Source organism: Solanum verrucosum, unplaced genomic scaffold (assembly GCF_900185275.1).
Source record: "Solanum verrucosum unplaced genomic scaffold, falcon-dt-bn FXZP01000253.1, whole genome shotgun sequence".
In the NCBI taxonomy this organism is placed as follows: domain Eukaryota; kingdom Viridiplantae; phylum Streptophyta; class Magnoliopsida; order Solanales; family Solanaceae; genus Solanum; species Solanum verrucosum.
The window spans coordinates 5,275,905-5,292,811 of NW_026019984.1; the positions used below are offsets into that span (position 1 = coordinate 5,275,905).

Genomic DNA, 16,907 nt, shown 5'->3' on the forward strand with positions numbered 1-16,907 from the left:
GTTTTAAAAAAAAATGATCAAAGTAAAAATCTTTTTGCTAACCATGTTTGACTAATTTTTGTTATAGTAAGTTAGTTTGAGTGTTGACTAGCTTAAAAGCTCAATCAAATCTCATATAATCGTATTATACCTTTGATTGAAAAACATATCCTAAATTATCTATTTGTACTATGGAATTTGACTATCAAAATATTCTAAATGTGTATCTATTTTATAAGGTAAAATTTTATTAGCATCAAATATTTTTATTAAATCAATAAATATCTAATATTTATTTTTAGAATATACATAGTCATCACTTAGCTAAATATATATAATCAAAACATTTAGCTTTGATAAGTCATATTTATAAAGTATAAATATCAATGAGATTAAGTATTTTATCATTTGACAGTATATGTATCCAATTTAACAAGTCTTCCAAATTCTGTCTGTCTAAAATTGGTCAGATTCACCATCAAAGTCAAGCTAGGACAATAAGAATATTTCTTTTGTTTTTCTTAATTAGTACTCTCATTTTTCCATCACTTCAATTTATTTGATATGTTTTAACTTGATACAAAAGTTAAAGAAAATAATAAAAGAAAAATGAATTTTGTAATTTTAAATTAAAGATATGTTAATCAGTTGATGTATCAAAATGTCCTTTAGTATTATAGTTTTAACATGTCACTGAAAAAAATGAAATTAAAGAGATGCCAAAAAAAGAAAAAGATTTTTTTAACAAACAAACTAAAAATAAAAATACGTAAGACAAATAAATTGAAACAGACCGTGTAAATTCTTTCCAATCTAGGGATTTCTATGATTGATTGGAGGCTTATGTCAGTGTGTATATTAAAATTCTAACATTCCAATCGTGGAAGGCTCCACTTGAAGATGCTGATACATCAACATTTTATGACACTGACATTGCCATTTGCCACACTGAAGAGCTGAATGACCCTTCTTTCTTTTTTTCGCCCAATATCCGATATCTACATTAAAGTCCGACTAAGTTCAAATTCATGCCCAGAAGTCTCACATTGGGGGTAAAACGCTCCCTAACAAAGTCGACTCCATACCCAATGAAACTCGAATGCAAAAACTCTTGGGGTTAAGGATGAAAGAATACTTCCCACTCCATCACAACCAGTAGCTGAATGACCCTTTGTTCCACACTCCTTTCCTTGTAGTATTTAGGATGATAATAGCCTATTCATTCTCATATTCATTTAAGGAAAACTTATTTATAAGTACAGTGCGACCAAACTTATATAGTAACACAAAATGAACAATGAACCTGTGCTATGCAGTGATACTTCTGAAGTATTTTCAATGTCATGCATGATATCTGTGCTTGTTGATTCACCCTTCTTTAGTCTAGACAAAACAAAGTTTAAAAGATTTTTACATAGTAACATCATTTCACTAAAAAAACAAAAAGTTAATAACTCAATGTATGTAATAATACATCAATATATTACACAAATAGCTGTATTTTGAACATCAAGAGATTAAAAGTAACAACAGTTTGGAGAAAAAATCTTCATGAGCTCAGCAAGCTCCGAGCAGCTTCCAAACTCAGTTCTTCATCCACCTGAAAGTCGTAAAGTTTTCCAGCGTCAAGTTACAGCACAAATTATTAGGTAATGGGCTTAACACGAAATAGAAACACACTTTTACCAAACCCAAACACGCAGAAAGCAGGAAATTTTCTGCTTGAGTTAGTGTACTTACAAGTTTCCTGTAAACTTGTCGAAATGTCTTGCAAAATTCTTCTGCTTCTGCTGGATTCATCTGTGTAAAAAGCCAGACCAAACCCTTTGTTAGTCACAGACGAGACCACGTTTGGTCTTTCATAGTAGGATGAGATATTGTCAGTTGTCTAGTGGTCAATGATGTGGAACGGAACTATGGGGGATCAAGGTTTAATTTACAGCAGACGCAAAAATATTGATTTCTTCCATTTGCCAAAGCTTGATGGATAGAGTTATTCGATACATGTGCTGGTAGGAGGTAAGAGACTAGCAGGTACCCGATAGAATAGTCGAGGTACGCACAAGCTAACTCATACTCCACCATCAGGGAAAAAGTATTATAGCAGGATTAAATATTGCACACAAACCATCTAATGAAGTTCTGTTCAGAACATTCTCAAACATCTCACTAGGGTTATAATTTTTGTAAAGATGTCCTGTTTCAATAATCTTCCTCAGCAAGATATGGAAAGAAACAAAAAGGCATCCAATGCTTGTTATCACTTTTAATATCCGTCATTCTCCCCCCTCTGTGAGAACCTTAATCAAGGAGCACTCTAATCACCAGCATATACCATTTTGCTCATAAGATGACTGACTTAACAAAAGGAGACTCCTTGCTTGGTCATTTAGCAGCTTCATTCATAGCTGTTCTGATCTAATCCCCCTAACCAAAGCATAATGTTAAATAGACCTTGGGCCTAACTCAACGCTAATAGCTAAGCTCAAAGAAAGGAAGCTTGCTAAAGAGTCCAAATTCTCCTCATTCCATGTATGTGGGACTCAAAAATGTAAGAGCCCCACATTGGATATTAAATAAGTAAATCTCCTTATATGGTCTTGGACAATCCTCCCTCATGAGTTAGATTTTGGGTTGAGTTAGGCCCAAGATCCATTTTTTTACATGGTATCTGAGCCAGGATCAATCCATTTTTTAGTTCACCGAAGTTGGGCCCCATACTATATTATCCACACTCAAATTAACGAGGTCTGGGCATGTCGGTGAGTATAAGAATCCCACATTGGATTTGGAAGGGGTAATTGACCTCCTTATATGTTCTTGGACAATCCTCCCCATGTGGGCTAACCTTTGGGGTTGAATATGCCCAAGATCTATTTCTTTACACATAGTATGACTCTTCACTTAATGTGGTGTAGTTTTCTCTATAATGTTTCGGTCTTCTAGGTCAGACGAATTTCCAGGGTTGGTCATTTGAACTTTGATTTCTAATTTGCTTCCTAACACCTCTAGTTGAGCAATCCCTGAATGTTGCCACCAAATTCAACTATTTCCGGGGGCGCATGCTACCTTGAAAATGGGCAAATTGACACTTCATGCCTGTTGTTGCTTTAACTTGCATCAGCACTTCACCAAATAACCACTCAATTTCCCTTCTAATCTAAAGGTATTGATTTAGGAGTTTTTATAGTAATCCTCTTTGATCATGAGGAAAAATTACCATTAACACAAATTTTGTCGATATTTCACCAAGTAAAATCATTTAAGATCAACCAAGTGAGAGAATCATGTTATATGATGTATAGTTTATTTACAAGTATCATTATTATTATTTTTTTATGACAAGGGAAATCTGCAGCCGCTACCCTTTGGGTGCGCACAGGGTAAAACCCCGCTCCTATGTAATAACTCGCAAACCACATAGAAGAGGTAACCGCACTAGGCAAGCCCAGTGCGACGAGTTCGACCCAGAAGGCAAACCCCTTGCTTTCGCTGGCAAGGGGTTTCAAACTTGAGACCTCCAACATGGAAGTCCCAAGCCCAAACAAGTATCATTATTATTACTCCCCTACTATCTTATTTTTTGATTTTATCATCACCTGCTATTTGCTTAACTTTCAGCTAGCATATTATTTGTTGTCAATACTGTTCATTTATCATTTTTATGGCTTCTTCACTACTGTATTTCCTTTCCAAACCTGCTCTATTATGCTTTACTTGAGCCGAGGGTCTTTCTAAAACAGCCTCTCTACCTTCACGAGGTACAAATAAGTCTATGTAATCCCCGCCCCCCTCAGACGCCACTTGTGGTATTACACTGGGTATGTTGATGTATAGACATAAGGAAACACTAAAAGGAGTGACCGCATGCCATCTGCTCGAGCAATTAAGAGGTGTTAAGTATCTGCTCGAGCAATTAAGAGGTGTTAAGTATCTGCTCGAGCAATTATATGAAGGACCAGTAAGTTCAAAACAATAAGACTTGTTAATAGCCCTTTGCAGTATATACAGGCATGTATTCAAGCCAAAGCAAATTTGAATCTACTAGGTTTGGCTGAACAATATCTGATAACACAGCATTGGGAAATTGTTCATGATGACTCTATGCAAAAATTACATAACAAACAATCACAACAGGAGATCACCTTTTTCTCCGCAGCTGCTTTTAGTTTGCCCCAAAATGCTTCTGTAACATGAAAGTGATTCAGTAATTTGAGATCTTTCCAAAGTGGTGTAAGATATACAGATGAAGCAATCTCAATATAGCCCTAAAACTTTATTGCCATTGATCATTTCAAAATGGGCATTCATAAATAATTTCAATCTCTGATAAGAATAAAATAAATGGATATTGAATTTTACTTTCCATATGTAGAAGTTTAGATAGGGTTTGAAACTTAAATTCCGACAAGAAGATTTGCTACTGAAACTTTAGGGGGGATTCCGTAATGAGAAGAAAAAGAAAACAGTAATTTAAGACTGATTTGCATGATAAGGGAGTTGGAACCAAGACCCTAGATTTATTGCCAGATATTAAATGATATATCAATCTGAAGATATATACACTTCAGTAATGAGGGCACCCATAACAAACTAATAGAATAGGTTGTATTGTTACCAATTTCAAAATAAAATAAAATAGAGCAGGATGTTTAGTATTTATGATCTAACAACAGCAATATTTTCGTGCAGGTTGAATAATTCTAAGGACATTGTAAACAGAAGTTTTTGGTCATTTTCCAGAAAAAAAATAACTGATAATGTCATAACATACCACCATGGCCCATTGCTCGAGTATTGGACTCTACTGCACCTCCCTTACTCTGACCATCTTGCAATTGCTTCACCTGATACAGATTTTGGCGTAAGAAGAAATAATCAAGATCTGAAAAAAAGCTTCAGACAATTATGTGTTGAAAAGTTTCTGCCCTACCTCCTCTTTCTGCTTGGACTGGGAAGTTGATTGACTTGATGCATCCAAATCAAGCTGATGGGAGACGAATAAAATGCAAAGGAGAGTTGGGAGGTAAGATTATATATATGGAATAATATGCACTGAGAAACTGAAGAAGAAAAGAACCATCAGAAATTAAATGACTGCACTAGATGAGATCAATATGATGGGGATAAGCATGACAGAGATGTGGATATACTTGTCTATTCTTGCTTTTACACCACAGATATTTGTAGAGTCTCATATGTGCACAACCATTTCTATTTTCCCACTAGATAGGTTGAACATGCTGAGGAGTTGGCAATTCTACCACTTTCACATCTTCCTCATTTTCATCCCAAAAAAGAGGTAATGGCACAAGAATTCAATTAATTCCCAATCACTCTCCCCATTTTCGGACCCTAGTTAAAAGACTAAGGTATTCTAGTGTATAGAAGCATGTAAAACATATGATTAAGATGGCAAGCAATGAAATCAGCCAAGAGAATTCCTCCTTATTGTCTGGGATAACAGCTGAAATCCCCAATTATATCACCGAAAAGATATTCCTTTCCAAAGAAAATAAAAGACCAATAACTAATAAGCCTTCAGGGCTGGTATAGAGTGGATTTTTTTGTTGGGATCCGAAAAGTTAATGAGTATTTCAACTGTACATTCAGGACAGAAAGAATCAAAATGAGGAGAATTGTTATTTATTGGTGTAACATAAATTAAATGAGATGATAATTATATTACTGTATAAAAGCAATAGATGGATATAAAGACAGTGTTGGCCTATTAATTCTTTCGCACTTCAAAGGAAAATGATAACAATTAAGATAATGGCTTTGAAAGCTCATTTGAACTCCACCATTGGGTTCATACGCTACACAAACTAACAGGCCATTGCCCATTGAGTTTCTAGTACCTCCACGACTATGATTAACATATAAGCACATGATTTTGATCCAAGATTCCATAAAGAAAGTTAGGATAACCAAACAACGACAACTTTAGCACGCGAGTTCTAAGTCTTGATTAGCAAAAGCAAAACTCAAAAATTAAGAGAATTATTTTACTTCATCATTGTAAGCTTGTGAACAACCCAAGTGAAAAATTGATGATAATATAGAAACTGAGAATGCTTACTAAGCTCCAAATTTCAAGAAAACTACATCATAAACATGTCTCCTACAGTATTACAAAAATTACTAAAGAACAGGCAAAATAACAAGATTGTCCAATGACAACTTGAATCAAGTCGACATATAATAACCTTAATCACCCTACTCAATACCTTAATGCTTACTAAACCCCAAATTTCAAGAAAACAACATCACCAACATGTTTCCTACAGAACTACAAAAAATACTAAAGAACAGCCAAACAACAAGATTTCCAACAGCAACTTGAATCAAGTCAACATATAATAACCTTAATCATTCTACTTCATACCTTAATGCTTACTAAGCTCAAAATTTCAAGAAAACTACATCATAAACATGTCTCCTACAGCACTACAAAAAATACTAAAGAACAGCCAAAACAACAAGATTGTCCAACAGCAACTTGAACCAAGTCAACATATAATAACCTTAATCACCCTACTTCATACCTTAATGCTTACTAATCCCCAAATTTCAAGAAAACAACATCACCAACATGTCTCCTACAGTACTACAAAAAATACTAAAGAACAGCCAAAACAACAAGATTTTCCAACAGCAACTTAAATCAAGTCAACATACAATAACCTTAATCACCCTACTTGAGGACTTTATAAAAATAAAACAGTAAACAAAAACTATACATCAGCACAAAACTCAGTTCTGGGTATCCAGATTTACAAAAGATCAATTGGACTAAACTATTTTCTTCTACATACAAGAATTCTAAAAATAGCTCCTTTACACCAATAATGAAGAGACAGAATCAAACTTAATCTTCTTGTATCTAAACAATCACCCTAAACACCCAAAAAAGAATTTAATCAAGTGGGTATTAAGTGAAAGAGATAGTAAATCAGAACCCATTTTTTCAATTTTCAAGAATGTACTAAAGATTGGATTTTTATAGAAAGCAAAGAGTGTATCAAGATAGATAAAAAGGAGAGGGCTTTGTTTACATAATAATCAGGAGAGCGAACGGCTGGGAAGAGCTCAAGAAGGCGTTGAAATTCTTGTTCATCCATATTCTTGATCTCTCTCTATCTCTCTGCTGCGCTAAAACCCCCCTTTGCTTCTTTTTTACTGCTGCCTTCTGATGTCTGGAGTCTATAGACACTCCATCTTTTTATGTTGTCTCTTCTATTTTTATGTTTTCCAATTTTTGACCCGACTTGAGATCCAACCTCATCTCGAACCCGACTCTCGACCTCGATTTATAACTTGACTTTTAATTTCAATCTCGATTCACAACTCCAATTTTCGCCTCGGCTTTAATCTTTTAAGTATTTTTCATAAAATATTTTTTTTTATACCAAACGTAATCTTATTTTATGTGTTTTAGTTTTTGATTGAACAAAAATTAGAAAAAATAATAATTTATATTTTAAATTTAAATGTGTGAAAATATTACACTTTTAAGCCTATCATATATGATAATGAAAGTTTAAAAAATCATTAAATATTAAAAAATAATTTTCTTTTTTAAAATAAGTAAAACAAATCTTTTTTTGACGTCTCTGTCTAATGGTTTTATTAATAATAAAATAAAATCCTTAACGTAAATAAGTACAAGCAAGGGGACCTTATGGCTTACATTACAAATCCTAATGAGATTACAAGCCTATATTAATCAACAAGAATGAAGAAAATAAGATCTAGAGAAAATTAAGTATTCTATTATCATCATAGAGTTAATGATACAATCTATGATGATATTACAAATGAGGATGCTTAAATAATGTAAAACGTCACGAAGAAGGTTGAGTTATTAATCTCGAACTTTCTTGTATATATGTATGAACTAAAAGAGATAGTTTGTCTGTCTAAAGGAATCTGGAGTATTTTCCGCTTGTCTTCTTCAAATTTGTCCAATAACACTTAATAGTTTATCACTTTCTCTTAGATTTATTGGATCTTGTTGAAATTGGTTGCACTATCATATGATTCTGCTTGGCCATTCGCATGGTAGATGCCTTGGAACAAATTCTTCAATGTCTTACCATCCCAATTAGGTTGCCTACCATGTGTCTTCCTTTTGCTTTTATTGCTTTCACTTCTTTGTTGTCCAGATGAAAGACCGTCATCTCTAGCCACTTTATCAAAGAATATATCCAACATATTATCTTCCTCATTCTCCTCAAATAATTTCTTTCCCAACTCAATACATTGACTAAGCCCAGAGGCCAAGTCCCCAACTCACATCTTTGCAATCACATTTTTAGGCACAAATATTGAAGCTTCTGAACTTAATTTGCTATTCAAAGGAGGAGGTGAAACATGTTTTTCTTCATCAACCTAATCATCTCACCTAGGAGCACTTATCTCACCTTGATTTTTCTTAAAACTAATCAATTCACTTGTCGAACTAGCATGAGAGAGTGATAACATACCTTTCTCCATGCAATGCTTTAGTTAAATACTTTCAGTAGTCGATAATGGTTCAAACACATTTTACGTTGGTAAAATTAAGTTAGAATCAACACACAATTAAAGATTCTCTATCGCACCCATTTCCTGACTTTGAGAATTACTTTGACCTATCGAGAAACCAATACCATCATCAACTAATTTTTTGTGTGCAATCATAGTCCAATTTGGAGATGCATTCTCTTCACTATTGAAATTTTCAGCGTTTTAAAGCTGTGACAATTTCCATGTTTGGTGTACAACAAATTTCTTTACCTAAAAAGCATCGTATTGTGCAATTCTTTTGTTACTATATGTAGAAAAATTCTTGATGATGTCACTAAACTGCTACACCAACTCTTTGTCTTGTCCAAGATCACCAAATATAAACACTTATTTTCAGTAGCATTGCAATTTAATTGTTGTGCAGGATCAACTTGAAGTGTATTGACTAAAGTTTTTGAATTAGTGATATATTGCCCAGCAATATCTTTAATCACAAGCCTCACATCAGTAGCATTTTAGTTTCCAACACCATTGTTATTTAGTTGCTGCCCAGAATAGACTTGCAACGCTTGCTGATAATTGCAAACGTACACCAGAAACATTCATTTGTTGTTGCTACATTATCTTTCCAGTAGGATCAAGAGTTCGATTCCCTGAAGTCGCTACAACACAGGTATTTGATTCTGAAATTCTAATTTCAAGGGGTAGGTCTCAAGATCTACATATTTTCCTTTGCTCTATCCAACAACATTAGGATTAATTCCACCAGTAACAAGAAGGCGATTTCCACCGATTGCTCTTGTAACAATAACCAAAGAATTATCCTTGATAGAATTAAAGGAACAATGCCAACACAAGTTGAACAAACATAAAGAAGGAGAATAAGGGAAGTATAAATCAATAATCACTTTGTATTAGATATGCTGCAATGAGCAGCTTGATGTTGTCTAAATAATGGCATGTTCATTTTCACAGACAGTCACAAATAGATTATTTTTGGTCATATTTTGGTAAGTATACACTATAGAAGTGGCATCTCTTCTACTCTATATTCTGGTTTTTGCACTTCTTGATGAGACCATTTGATCACATCTGGGAGTGGTTTACCTTCCTACATCTTGGATGCATCTGCTGTTGCTCCACTCAAAGCAATGGCTGCTTTGGATCCGGATGGACGGCCCAAATGCTTGCTGATGAACTCCCCGGCTACCAGGAGTTTCTGTAGATCCACATTGGTTTTAATCCCAAGACCATTAAGCATGTAGACAACATCTTCCGTTGCAACATTGCCAGTAGCTCCTTTGGCATATGGACAGCCTCCGAGACCAGCAACTGAGGAGTCGACTGTGCTAATACCCATCTGTGGACAATACGACAACCAGTTATGCACTAAAAAACAGCAACTCCATGACTAGAACCAGTGGTGGAGCCACAGGTAATGAGGGGTTCAATTGAATCTCCTTTGTTGAAACTAGCGTGAAGACAATTGTGTATATATTCAAAAATTTAATCCTCGACATAAGAGAAGCTTTTTGTGTAGTGGTGTGGTTCGAAATTGTACTAGTCACAGATTTGAGTCCCAGGAGTGGTGTTCATGCATCTTTCTGTAGCTCCCTAGTAATAATTCTTGGCTCCGCCACTGACAATAACTACCATTTCGTGCTTTTGTTGAGCATGGCTATTATTCCAATCGGAAATTTATTAACTAGCACTCTATGTACATAATTCAAATGCAATGAGAAAAAGTAAAATATGGATGTGACATAAAATGTTAGATTTCATGGTCATTGGCAGTATTCGGTAAAGATAAGAATGAAAATTTTGGACTGACAGACAGAAGTTTATGGAAGAAAAAAGGACTATTTCTTCATCCAGTTGTCAGAAAAGTCTGCCCCCATAGGTCCTAGCTTTGTGCAGACATGTGGAATTTGTTCCGCTCTTATTTTGGTTGGAGAGGTTAGGCTTCACTAGAGGCCTTCCAACTTTGTATTTCCCATCCGTAATTCATAGAATCTCGAGTAGGTTTGAGAAAAACAAAACCAGTACGGGAGGTCATTGGGAAGGCACATTGAAATTATGAGGCACTTAGCTCTACTTTCTTAACTAAAGACAGTACTCATAATCATGAAAAACCGGAGGGAGTATAATCTCTTTTTAACAACTTATACACCAACATTTACTGGTTTCCCAATTCTAGAAACCTATCCTCTTCATGATTGTTTTATAAATAAAAACCAGAAGTTCTGACTTCTAACTAGTGTTCAGCAGCTTAAAATTTCAAATGCTTAATTAATATGACATGCGATTACTTGTACATTTGGTTAAGATATATAGAAAGCTAGCATGAAAGAATTGCATATGTCTTCAACTAGATTTCCGATAAAAGAACTTACTTGGAGGGAAACCAAAATATTTGAAAGAGACTGTCCATAGGTATCATGAAAATGCACAGCAAGCTTTTCAACAGGAACCACAGCCATCACAGCTTCAAGCATAGGAACAACAGTTCCTGGAAAGAAAATAAAATAACATGGAACAGACGTCAAGTCACTTCACAAATTTAATTTTTAGATATTCTGTTTATCGTCTCTAACCAACCCTCCAATTGCAAGTAAAATTTGAAGCTATAGTGCAACTCTAAGTTGCATTTTTAGCACAATATGCTTGGTCACACTGGGAAAATTCCTTTTTTTTAGCAATACAATACTTTAGCTTTGGACCCTAAACATAGAAATATTTCCGCAACATAAATAGCATATCAGTTGAATCTTAATGAAAGAACTAAGGCATTTTTCAATTCTAATGCAATACATGATTTAAAATATTACCTGGAGTAGCGATTCCTATTGTGTCTCCAAGGGAAATTTCGAAACATCCCATGTCATGAAGTTCCTTTGCTACATATGCCACCTTTGAAGGTGAAATTGCTCCTTCAACTGGGCACCCAATAGCACAGGATACATATCTGCCGAGCATTGAAAGATCTGATTTAACTTTGTACCACGTATGATGGTAAGACATAAATGTTACACGCTGCAACATCCAAGCCGAAGCAAACTAAACTAAGATTTCTAATCTTTTTTTCGCCTAGAGAAATATTGAAGTCCTCATCATGTCATTATTTGACTAAGAAAATCGAATTTAGAGAACTGAGTCCAATTAGATGACTCGCTTCAAAATAATTGCCAGAAGACAATGATTCAAAGTAGCGGTGACAACACAAAAGAAAGAGCAATTCCTTCAATATAAAAATATGCCAACATAAAATGCATGTCCAATTTACAGAACCTACTTCAGTACTGAAGGAAAAATGGAACAAATTCAGCCTTGTGCTCAAGTATCAGATCTTTCATTACCCGCGAATCGGTATTGCCAGCTTTTTGGCAGCAGATGTAACAGCTTGATATCGAACAAGGCTCTCCTCAATGCTGCAATTAATGTTTGACTTTGAGAAAGACTCTGAAGCTGATGCAAAGACTGCTACTTCTTTCGCCCCGGCTGCAACAGCTGCTTCAAAGCCCTAACAGAAATTCAAATAACACCAATATAATTATCAGAGGAAGAAAGTTGTAGTTCCTCAAGAGCGAGAAAGGTTTCCCAACAACTACTACATACTTTCATATTAGGTGTCAATACAGGCAATCTGGCACCTTCCAGATCCAGATCCTTAACTGCTTCCATTACATCCTTGGCATCCGACAGCTACAAAAACATAAACAGGAGAATCAGAAAAGAAAGGACAGGTTTCAAAGAGCCAATGCATAATAAAAAGCTATTGGATTTTCTGATCACTATACACCATAAAACGTAGACTCAAAAAACAAGCTTAAACATCACACAAATTTTGTGATGGAAAAAGTGTACCACCGCAACTGAATGCAAAGAAGTTTCCTTATATATAAATAGAGGAAGAAGTACCTGAGGCACCCATTTTGGAGAAACAAAACCCGTCACTTCAACCACAGGTAGCCCACAAGAGACAAGTTTTTGAATTAATTCAACTTTCACTGATGTAGGAACAGTTTTCTTCTCATTTTGTAATCCATCCCTTGCACCAACTTCCACTATCTTCACATGATTTGGCATGCCATTGAACAACTGCTACCGGTCAAAGAAACAACCAGTCAGAAATTAAAATGTTTAAGAAGAAGGATACAGGAATCTGTGCAAGAAACAAAGACATTGAAAGAAGAGGGCAAAAAGGACTTCAAGGAATTACCTTGAACGTTTTTCTCACTGTGCTTCTGTGGTTGCTGTAAGATTTAGGTTGACGATCTGTCAAACACTGTGAACGAGACACAGTTCCACATACTATATAATTCTTGCTAAGACTCTTTGACCTTCGACTTGAAATGGCATTGCGTGATCCATGCCTTCTCCATTTATAGTTCTCTCTCCCATATTCGTCATTATCTTCACTGAAGACAAATATATTCGGATAGTCATGCATTATTTACTCAAGCAATTCTAAAGGGAATAAATTAAAATGTTCAGTATCTACATTGAGATGTCAAGTGTCAAGAAACTTGCTGATAATTTAGATAACAGTGTCTTCAAGACTAGAAAAAGGGGAATATTTTAACAGTTATGGTCCTCCTTTGCCACGAAGAAGATAACATTCTAGCTTCTAATTGTAACAACTCTGTCTAAACATTGCTCAAGATCAATGTTTTCAAAAACGTTTTTGGGGAGTCCCAGGGCGAGTCTCGGGGCAGGGCGCACCAAAAATGCTCCGGGGCGTAAAGGAAAGATGTAGAGCCATAAGACGGAAGTCCTAAAATTTGAGGCGTAAGCCCCAAGCATAAAAACGTAAGTCCTGGGCGTAAAAACGTACACCCGGGCGTTTTTAATTTATTTTTTTGAATCATATTTTTATTATTGGTGTAATAATATTTCTCAAATAGTAATTATAATACTTTTTTCTTCATTATTGATTATTAATACTTATCTCAAATAAAAATCATAAATCATTGAAAGGTTTACTTTTGCTTATTTTATTAGTAATAAAACTATAAAATTGAATATACATGAGACTACTCCCCGTAGATCCATGGGACTTACGCCCCGTGTCTCGGGGCTTACGCCTCGCCCTATACTGTATAAAACGCCTCGCCTCACGCCCCGCCTTTTAAAACACTGCCCAAGACCTTGACAGACATTAGACAATTAATAATCCCAATAACAACAGCAACCATTATAATAGTAATACAACAGATTTAGATTATGAATTGTTTTCGCAAACACACTACCCTCCCTAGACCCCATTTGTGGGATTACACCGGGTATGTTGTTGTTGTTGTGCAATCATCCAGGAGATAGCTAAGTTTTTAGTATTTACTTTATGCCAATTAGTGATAAAACATATCAGCCTATCTGAACCTTTTTTACTGAAAAACAAATCAGTGGAAGGAGCAGGAACCTTGAGGTTCAAATATAATAAGAATAAGCAAGAGGAATACCTTGGTAAAAAAGGACCGCAAAGTAACTAGTAAAGGAAACCTTTAAACCCGTGCAAACACAAAAACAGTACAAGAAAATGGGAGCATCACTATTTGTCACTAAGTTGTGCATAGAGAAATATTGGAAAGCACCACTGCAATCATGATATATGTTAGTTGTGAGTAAAATTTTAAGTACTTACACACAGCTGTTGGAAGAGCTGCAATTTCTCCCATCAGACCAGGAGTCTCCCATTGCCATATCTTCTCCTACAGGCCTGCAGGCACCAGATGAGAACCTCTCTAGCCAATCAATGTTGCTTAAACTTGGCAACCTTTCGAGGTTAAGAGGCTCTTCCAAGCTTGACATTGTTGAAGGGGAGGAAACTACAGGAACCTGAAAAAAAAAACAAGACATAAATTCATCAAGGGAATTTCTAGCTAGAATCAGATCAACAAAAATTCATGGGTCTAACCATCTCATACTGTTAAATAATATCAAACTCAAATAAAGGTTGCTGATGAGGGTAGAAAATTAATTGTAAAAGAGTCTGTAGGAAATCTGCATTGCAATATAATCACCAGGAATGTTTGTTTTTGTTAAAATGTCCCACATCGGTAGAGGGATGGTAATTTGGTCTCCTTATATGGACTTGGACAAACCTCCCCTCATGAGCTAGTTTTTGGGGTTGAGTTAGGCCCAGGTGTCATATCTTTACATGGTATCAGAGCCAGACCCATCCCAATTTGTTGTTCACCGATGATGGCCCCCATTTAGAAGTGTTCACGCTCCAGTTGAGGTTTGGGCATGCAGGGGAGTGTTAAGATGTCCCACATCGGTAGAGGGATGGGAATTTGGTCTCCTTATATGAACTTGGACAAACCTTCCCTCATGAGCTAGCTTTTGGGGTTGAGTTAGGCCCAGGTGCCATATCTGGCACCTTTACAGTTTTTTTGTCAAAGCACATAGACTTAAAGCACGACAAAAGTAAGCGCTTTGCCTTACCAGCACTCATTATCTTTATCCAGATTGTTAAATTAATGCAAAATGAAACAAGCAAAAGTAAGAGAGAACATCCAACCGATAAAAGCAACATGGATACTGCTCCTAAATATGGTTTAGAGAAATCCAGAAGATATTAATTAACAGACCAGATTTCCTGTGTAAGATCATATTTTGCACGGATCCTCGTTTACAATTAAGGATTTGCATCACAGAAATCAGTCTATTAGATTATTAGCAAAGATAAAAATCTATCAGAAAACAGTAATGGAAGTAAGATTCTCCCAAAACATTTATTATCAGGGTTTCCAAGTATTCCTTCAATGTTGTGTCCCATTGAATGCCTAGCAATCAAGTTTTATTGCATAAGCATTCCTCACTTCTTAGACTAAACCCATCCCATAGACTTTTATACAAAATTAAGCACATAAAGAGGATATCCACAAACATCTGACATTAATCAATTTATCCCTCAAATTGTGCAATGCAGAACTATCATGAGAATCAATATTTATTTAAAGGGAACCACACAACAAATGATCAACATAAGTAACCAAAGTTCAAAATCTCACTCCCTAAAATGCAATGCACCATTCCCAATTCCCCCTAAATGACAGGAACTATGTAAGCAGGAACCACATAAACTGTATATGATGTTTGGTCTCTTCTACAAGACTGGAGTATCAATTGACAGAACCTGAGCCAGCTATGCACCATAATTCACTATTATTTATCATCAATTACAACAAATAAGGATTTCACTCCACATGAACTATGCACCCTTTTACATCAGAGTCACAACTTCCTTCCAAAAAAGATAAATTTCACAACTTTCTTCCAAAAACATGTAAAATTCTACTTTGTCCTTTCCATAACATCAACATCACAACTTTTTTCTAAGATACATTTTTTCCTACTCAATCCTTCCCATAACACATCAAGATCACAACTTTCTTCCAATATGAACAAATCCTTACTTAGTACTTTCAAGAAAACAAACTCATAACCCAAGAAAATTAACAAAGATTCAAACTTTAACATGTATTCTTCTAAATCCTCATCTCAATCTCAAATTCCAACTACCCAAAACAACAAAACAACCAATTTCCAGTCTTTAATTCTTTTCCACAAAAAACCAAACATGGGTTCAGCAGAATAAAGAGAAAAACTCACCTGAAATCAAGAAAAGGGTCAATACAAGAATCAAAAACTCCAACTTTTCTGGGGTTTTCTCAGCTAATCTTTCCTCTTGTGTTTGTGGGGTTTTTCTTAAAAACACAGAAGTAGAGAAAGAGACGGAAAAAGGGTACCCCACAAAGGAAACGTGATGGGAGAGTTGTTGGTTCTCTTTCTGTGTTTGGTAATCAGTAGCTAATATATATGGTGTGTGTACAAAGTTAAAGGCTTTGTGAAAAACAAACTTGTCTTGTTTTACTACTACTTTCTTTCTTGTGTTGTGAATTGAATTGACAACAAATTGGACGGAGTAGGGTGGGGGTTGGGTGGGGTAGGGGGCTATTAAGACAAGGGTGGTAGGTAGTTATGAGTTAGGCAGTTGGTCAAATTCTTTGCACTAATATTTATTGGCTTTTAACTCATAATTCAAGAATATATGTATTTGTTCATATCTTTATACAGATAGATACATAGTAGTAGAGTAAGTGTCAGTACGGGCTCAATATATGTTATTAATTTATTTTAATTTATGTAACATGAATGAAATTTGGAGTCGAGCAACTTTTATATGTTTTTTAAAATATAAGTTGTTAATTATTATGATTTATAGTAATACTTTTTATGTAATTTTAATATTATATATGTTATTTTTTTTATCCTAATTTATTTGGCATAGATGAATTTCGAGAGTCAGCTAAAAAATTATATATATATTATTATTATTATTATTTATTTTTTATTATTATTATTATTTTTAGATATTTTAAGTTGTAATTTATAATAATTTTTTCGTGTATTAC

At 35.0% G+C, this 16,907-nt stretch overlaps 2 protein-coding genes across 4 annotated transcripts; both read right to left on the reverse strand.

Annotated features, from left to right (window-relative positions):
- Positions 1-1,356: 1,356 nt before the first annotated feature.
- Positions 1,357-7,181, reverse strand: LOC125818075 (uncharacterized). Its single transcript, XM_049497596.1, has 6 exons — positions 7,038-7,181; positions 4,913-4,966; positions 4,754-4,826; positions 4,125-4,165; positions 1,720-1,779; positions 1,357-1,579 (listed from the first exon to the last, which is right to left on the reverse strand). The coding sequence occupies exons 1-6, from the start codon at positions 7,101-7,103 to the stop codon at positions 1,529-1,531; spliced, it is 345 nt and encodes a 114-aa protein (XP_049353553.1). The 5' UTR covers positions 7,104-7,181; the 3' UTR covers positions 1,357-1,528.
- A 2,197-nt stretch (positions 7,182-9,378) lies between these two features.
- LOC125818067 (hydroxymethylglutaryl-CoA lyase, mitochondrial) lies at positions 9,379-16,342 on the reverse strand. 3 transcript variants are annotated; one of them, XM_049497579.1, is made up of 9 exons: positions 16,242-16,342; positions 14,132-14,325; positions 12,710-12,908; positions 12,409-12,588; positions 12,106-12,192; positions 11,847-12,010; positions 11,319-11,455; positions 10,884-10,999; positions 9,379-9,850 (listed from the first exon to the last, which is right to left on the reverse strand). In XM_049497579.1, exons 2-9 carry the CDS (start codon positions 14,296-14,298, stop codon positions 9,602-9,604), a joined length of 1,299 nt encoding a protein of 432 aa, XP_049353536.1. In that variant the 5' UTR covers positions 14,299-14,325; positions 16,242-16,342; the 3' UTR covers positions 9,379-9,601. The 3 variants fall into 3 exon arrangements, with proteins under 3 accessions (XP_049353536.1, XP_049353535.1, XP_049353537.1); XM_049497578.1 differs by having other exon boundaries at positions 16,105-16,315; XM_049497580.1 differs by having other exon boundaries at positions 14,132-14,315; positions 16,105-16,280.
- Positions 16,343-16,907: the final 565 nt, after the last annotated feature.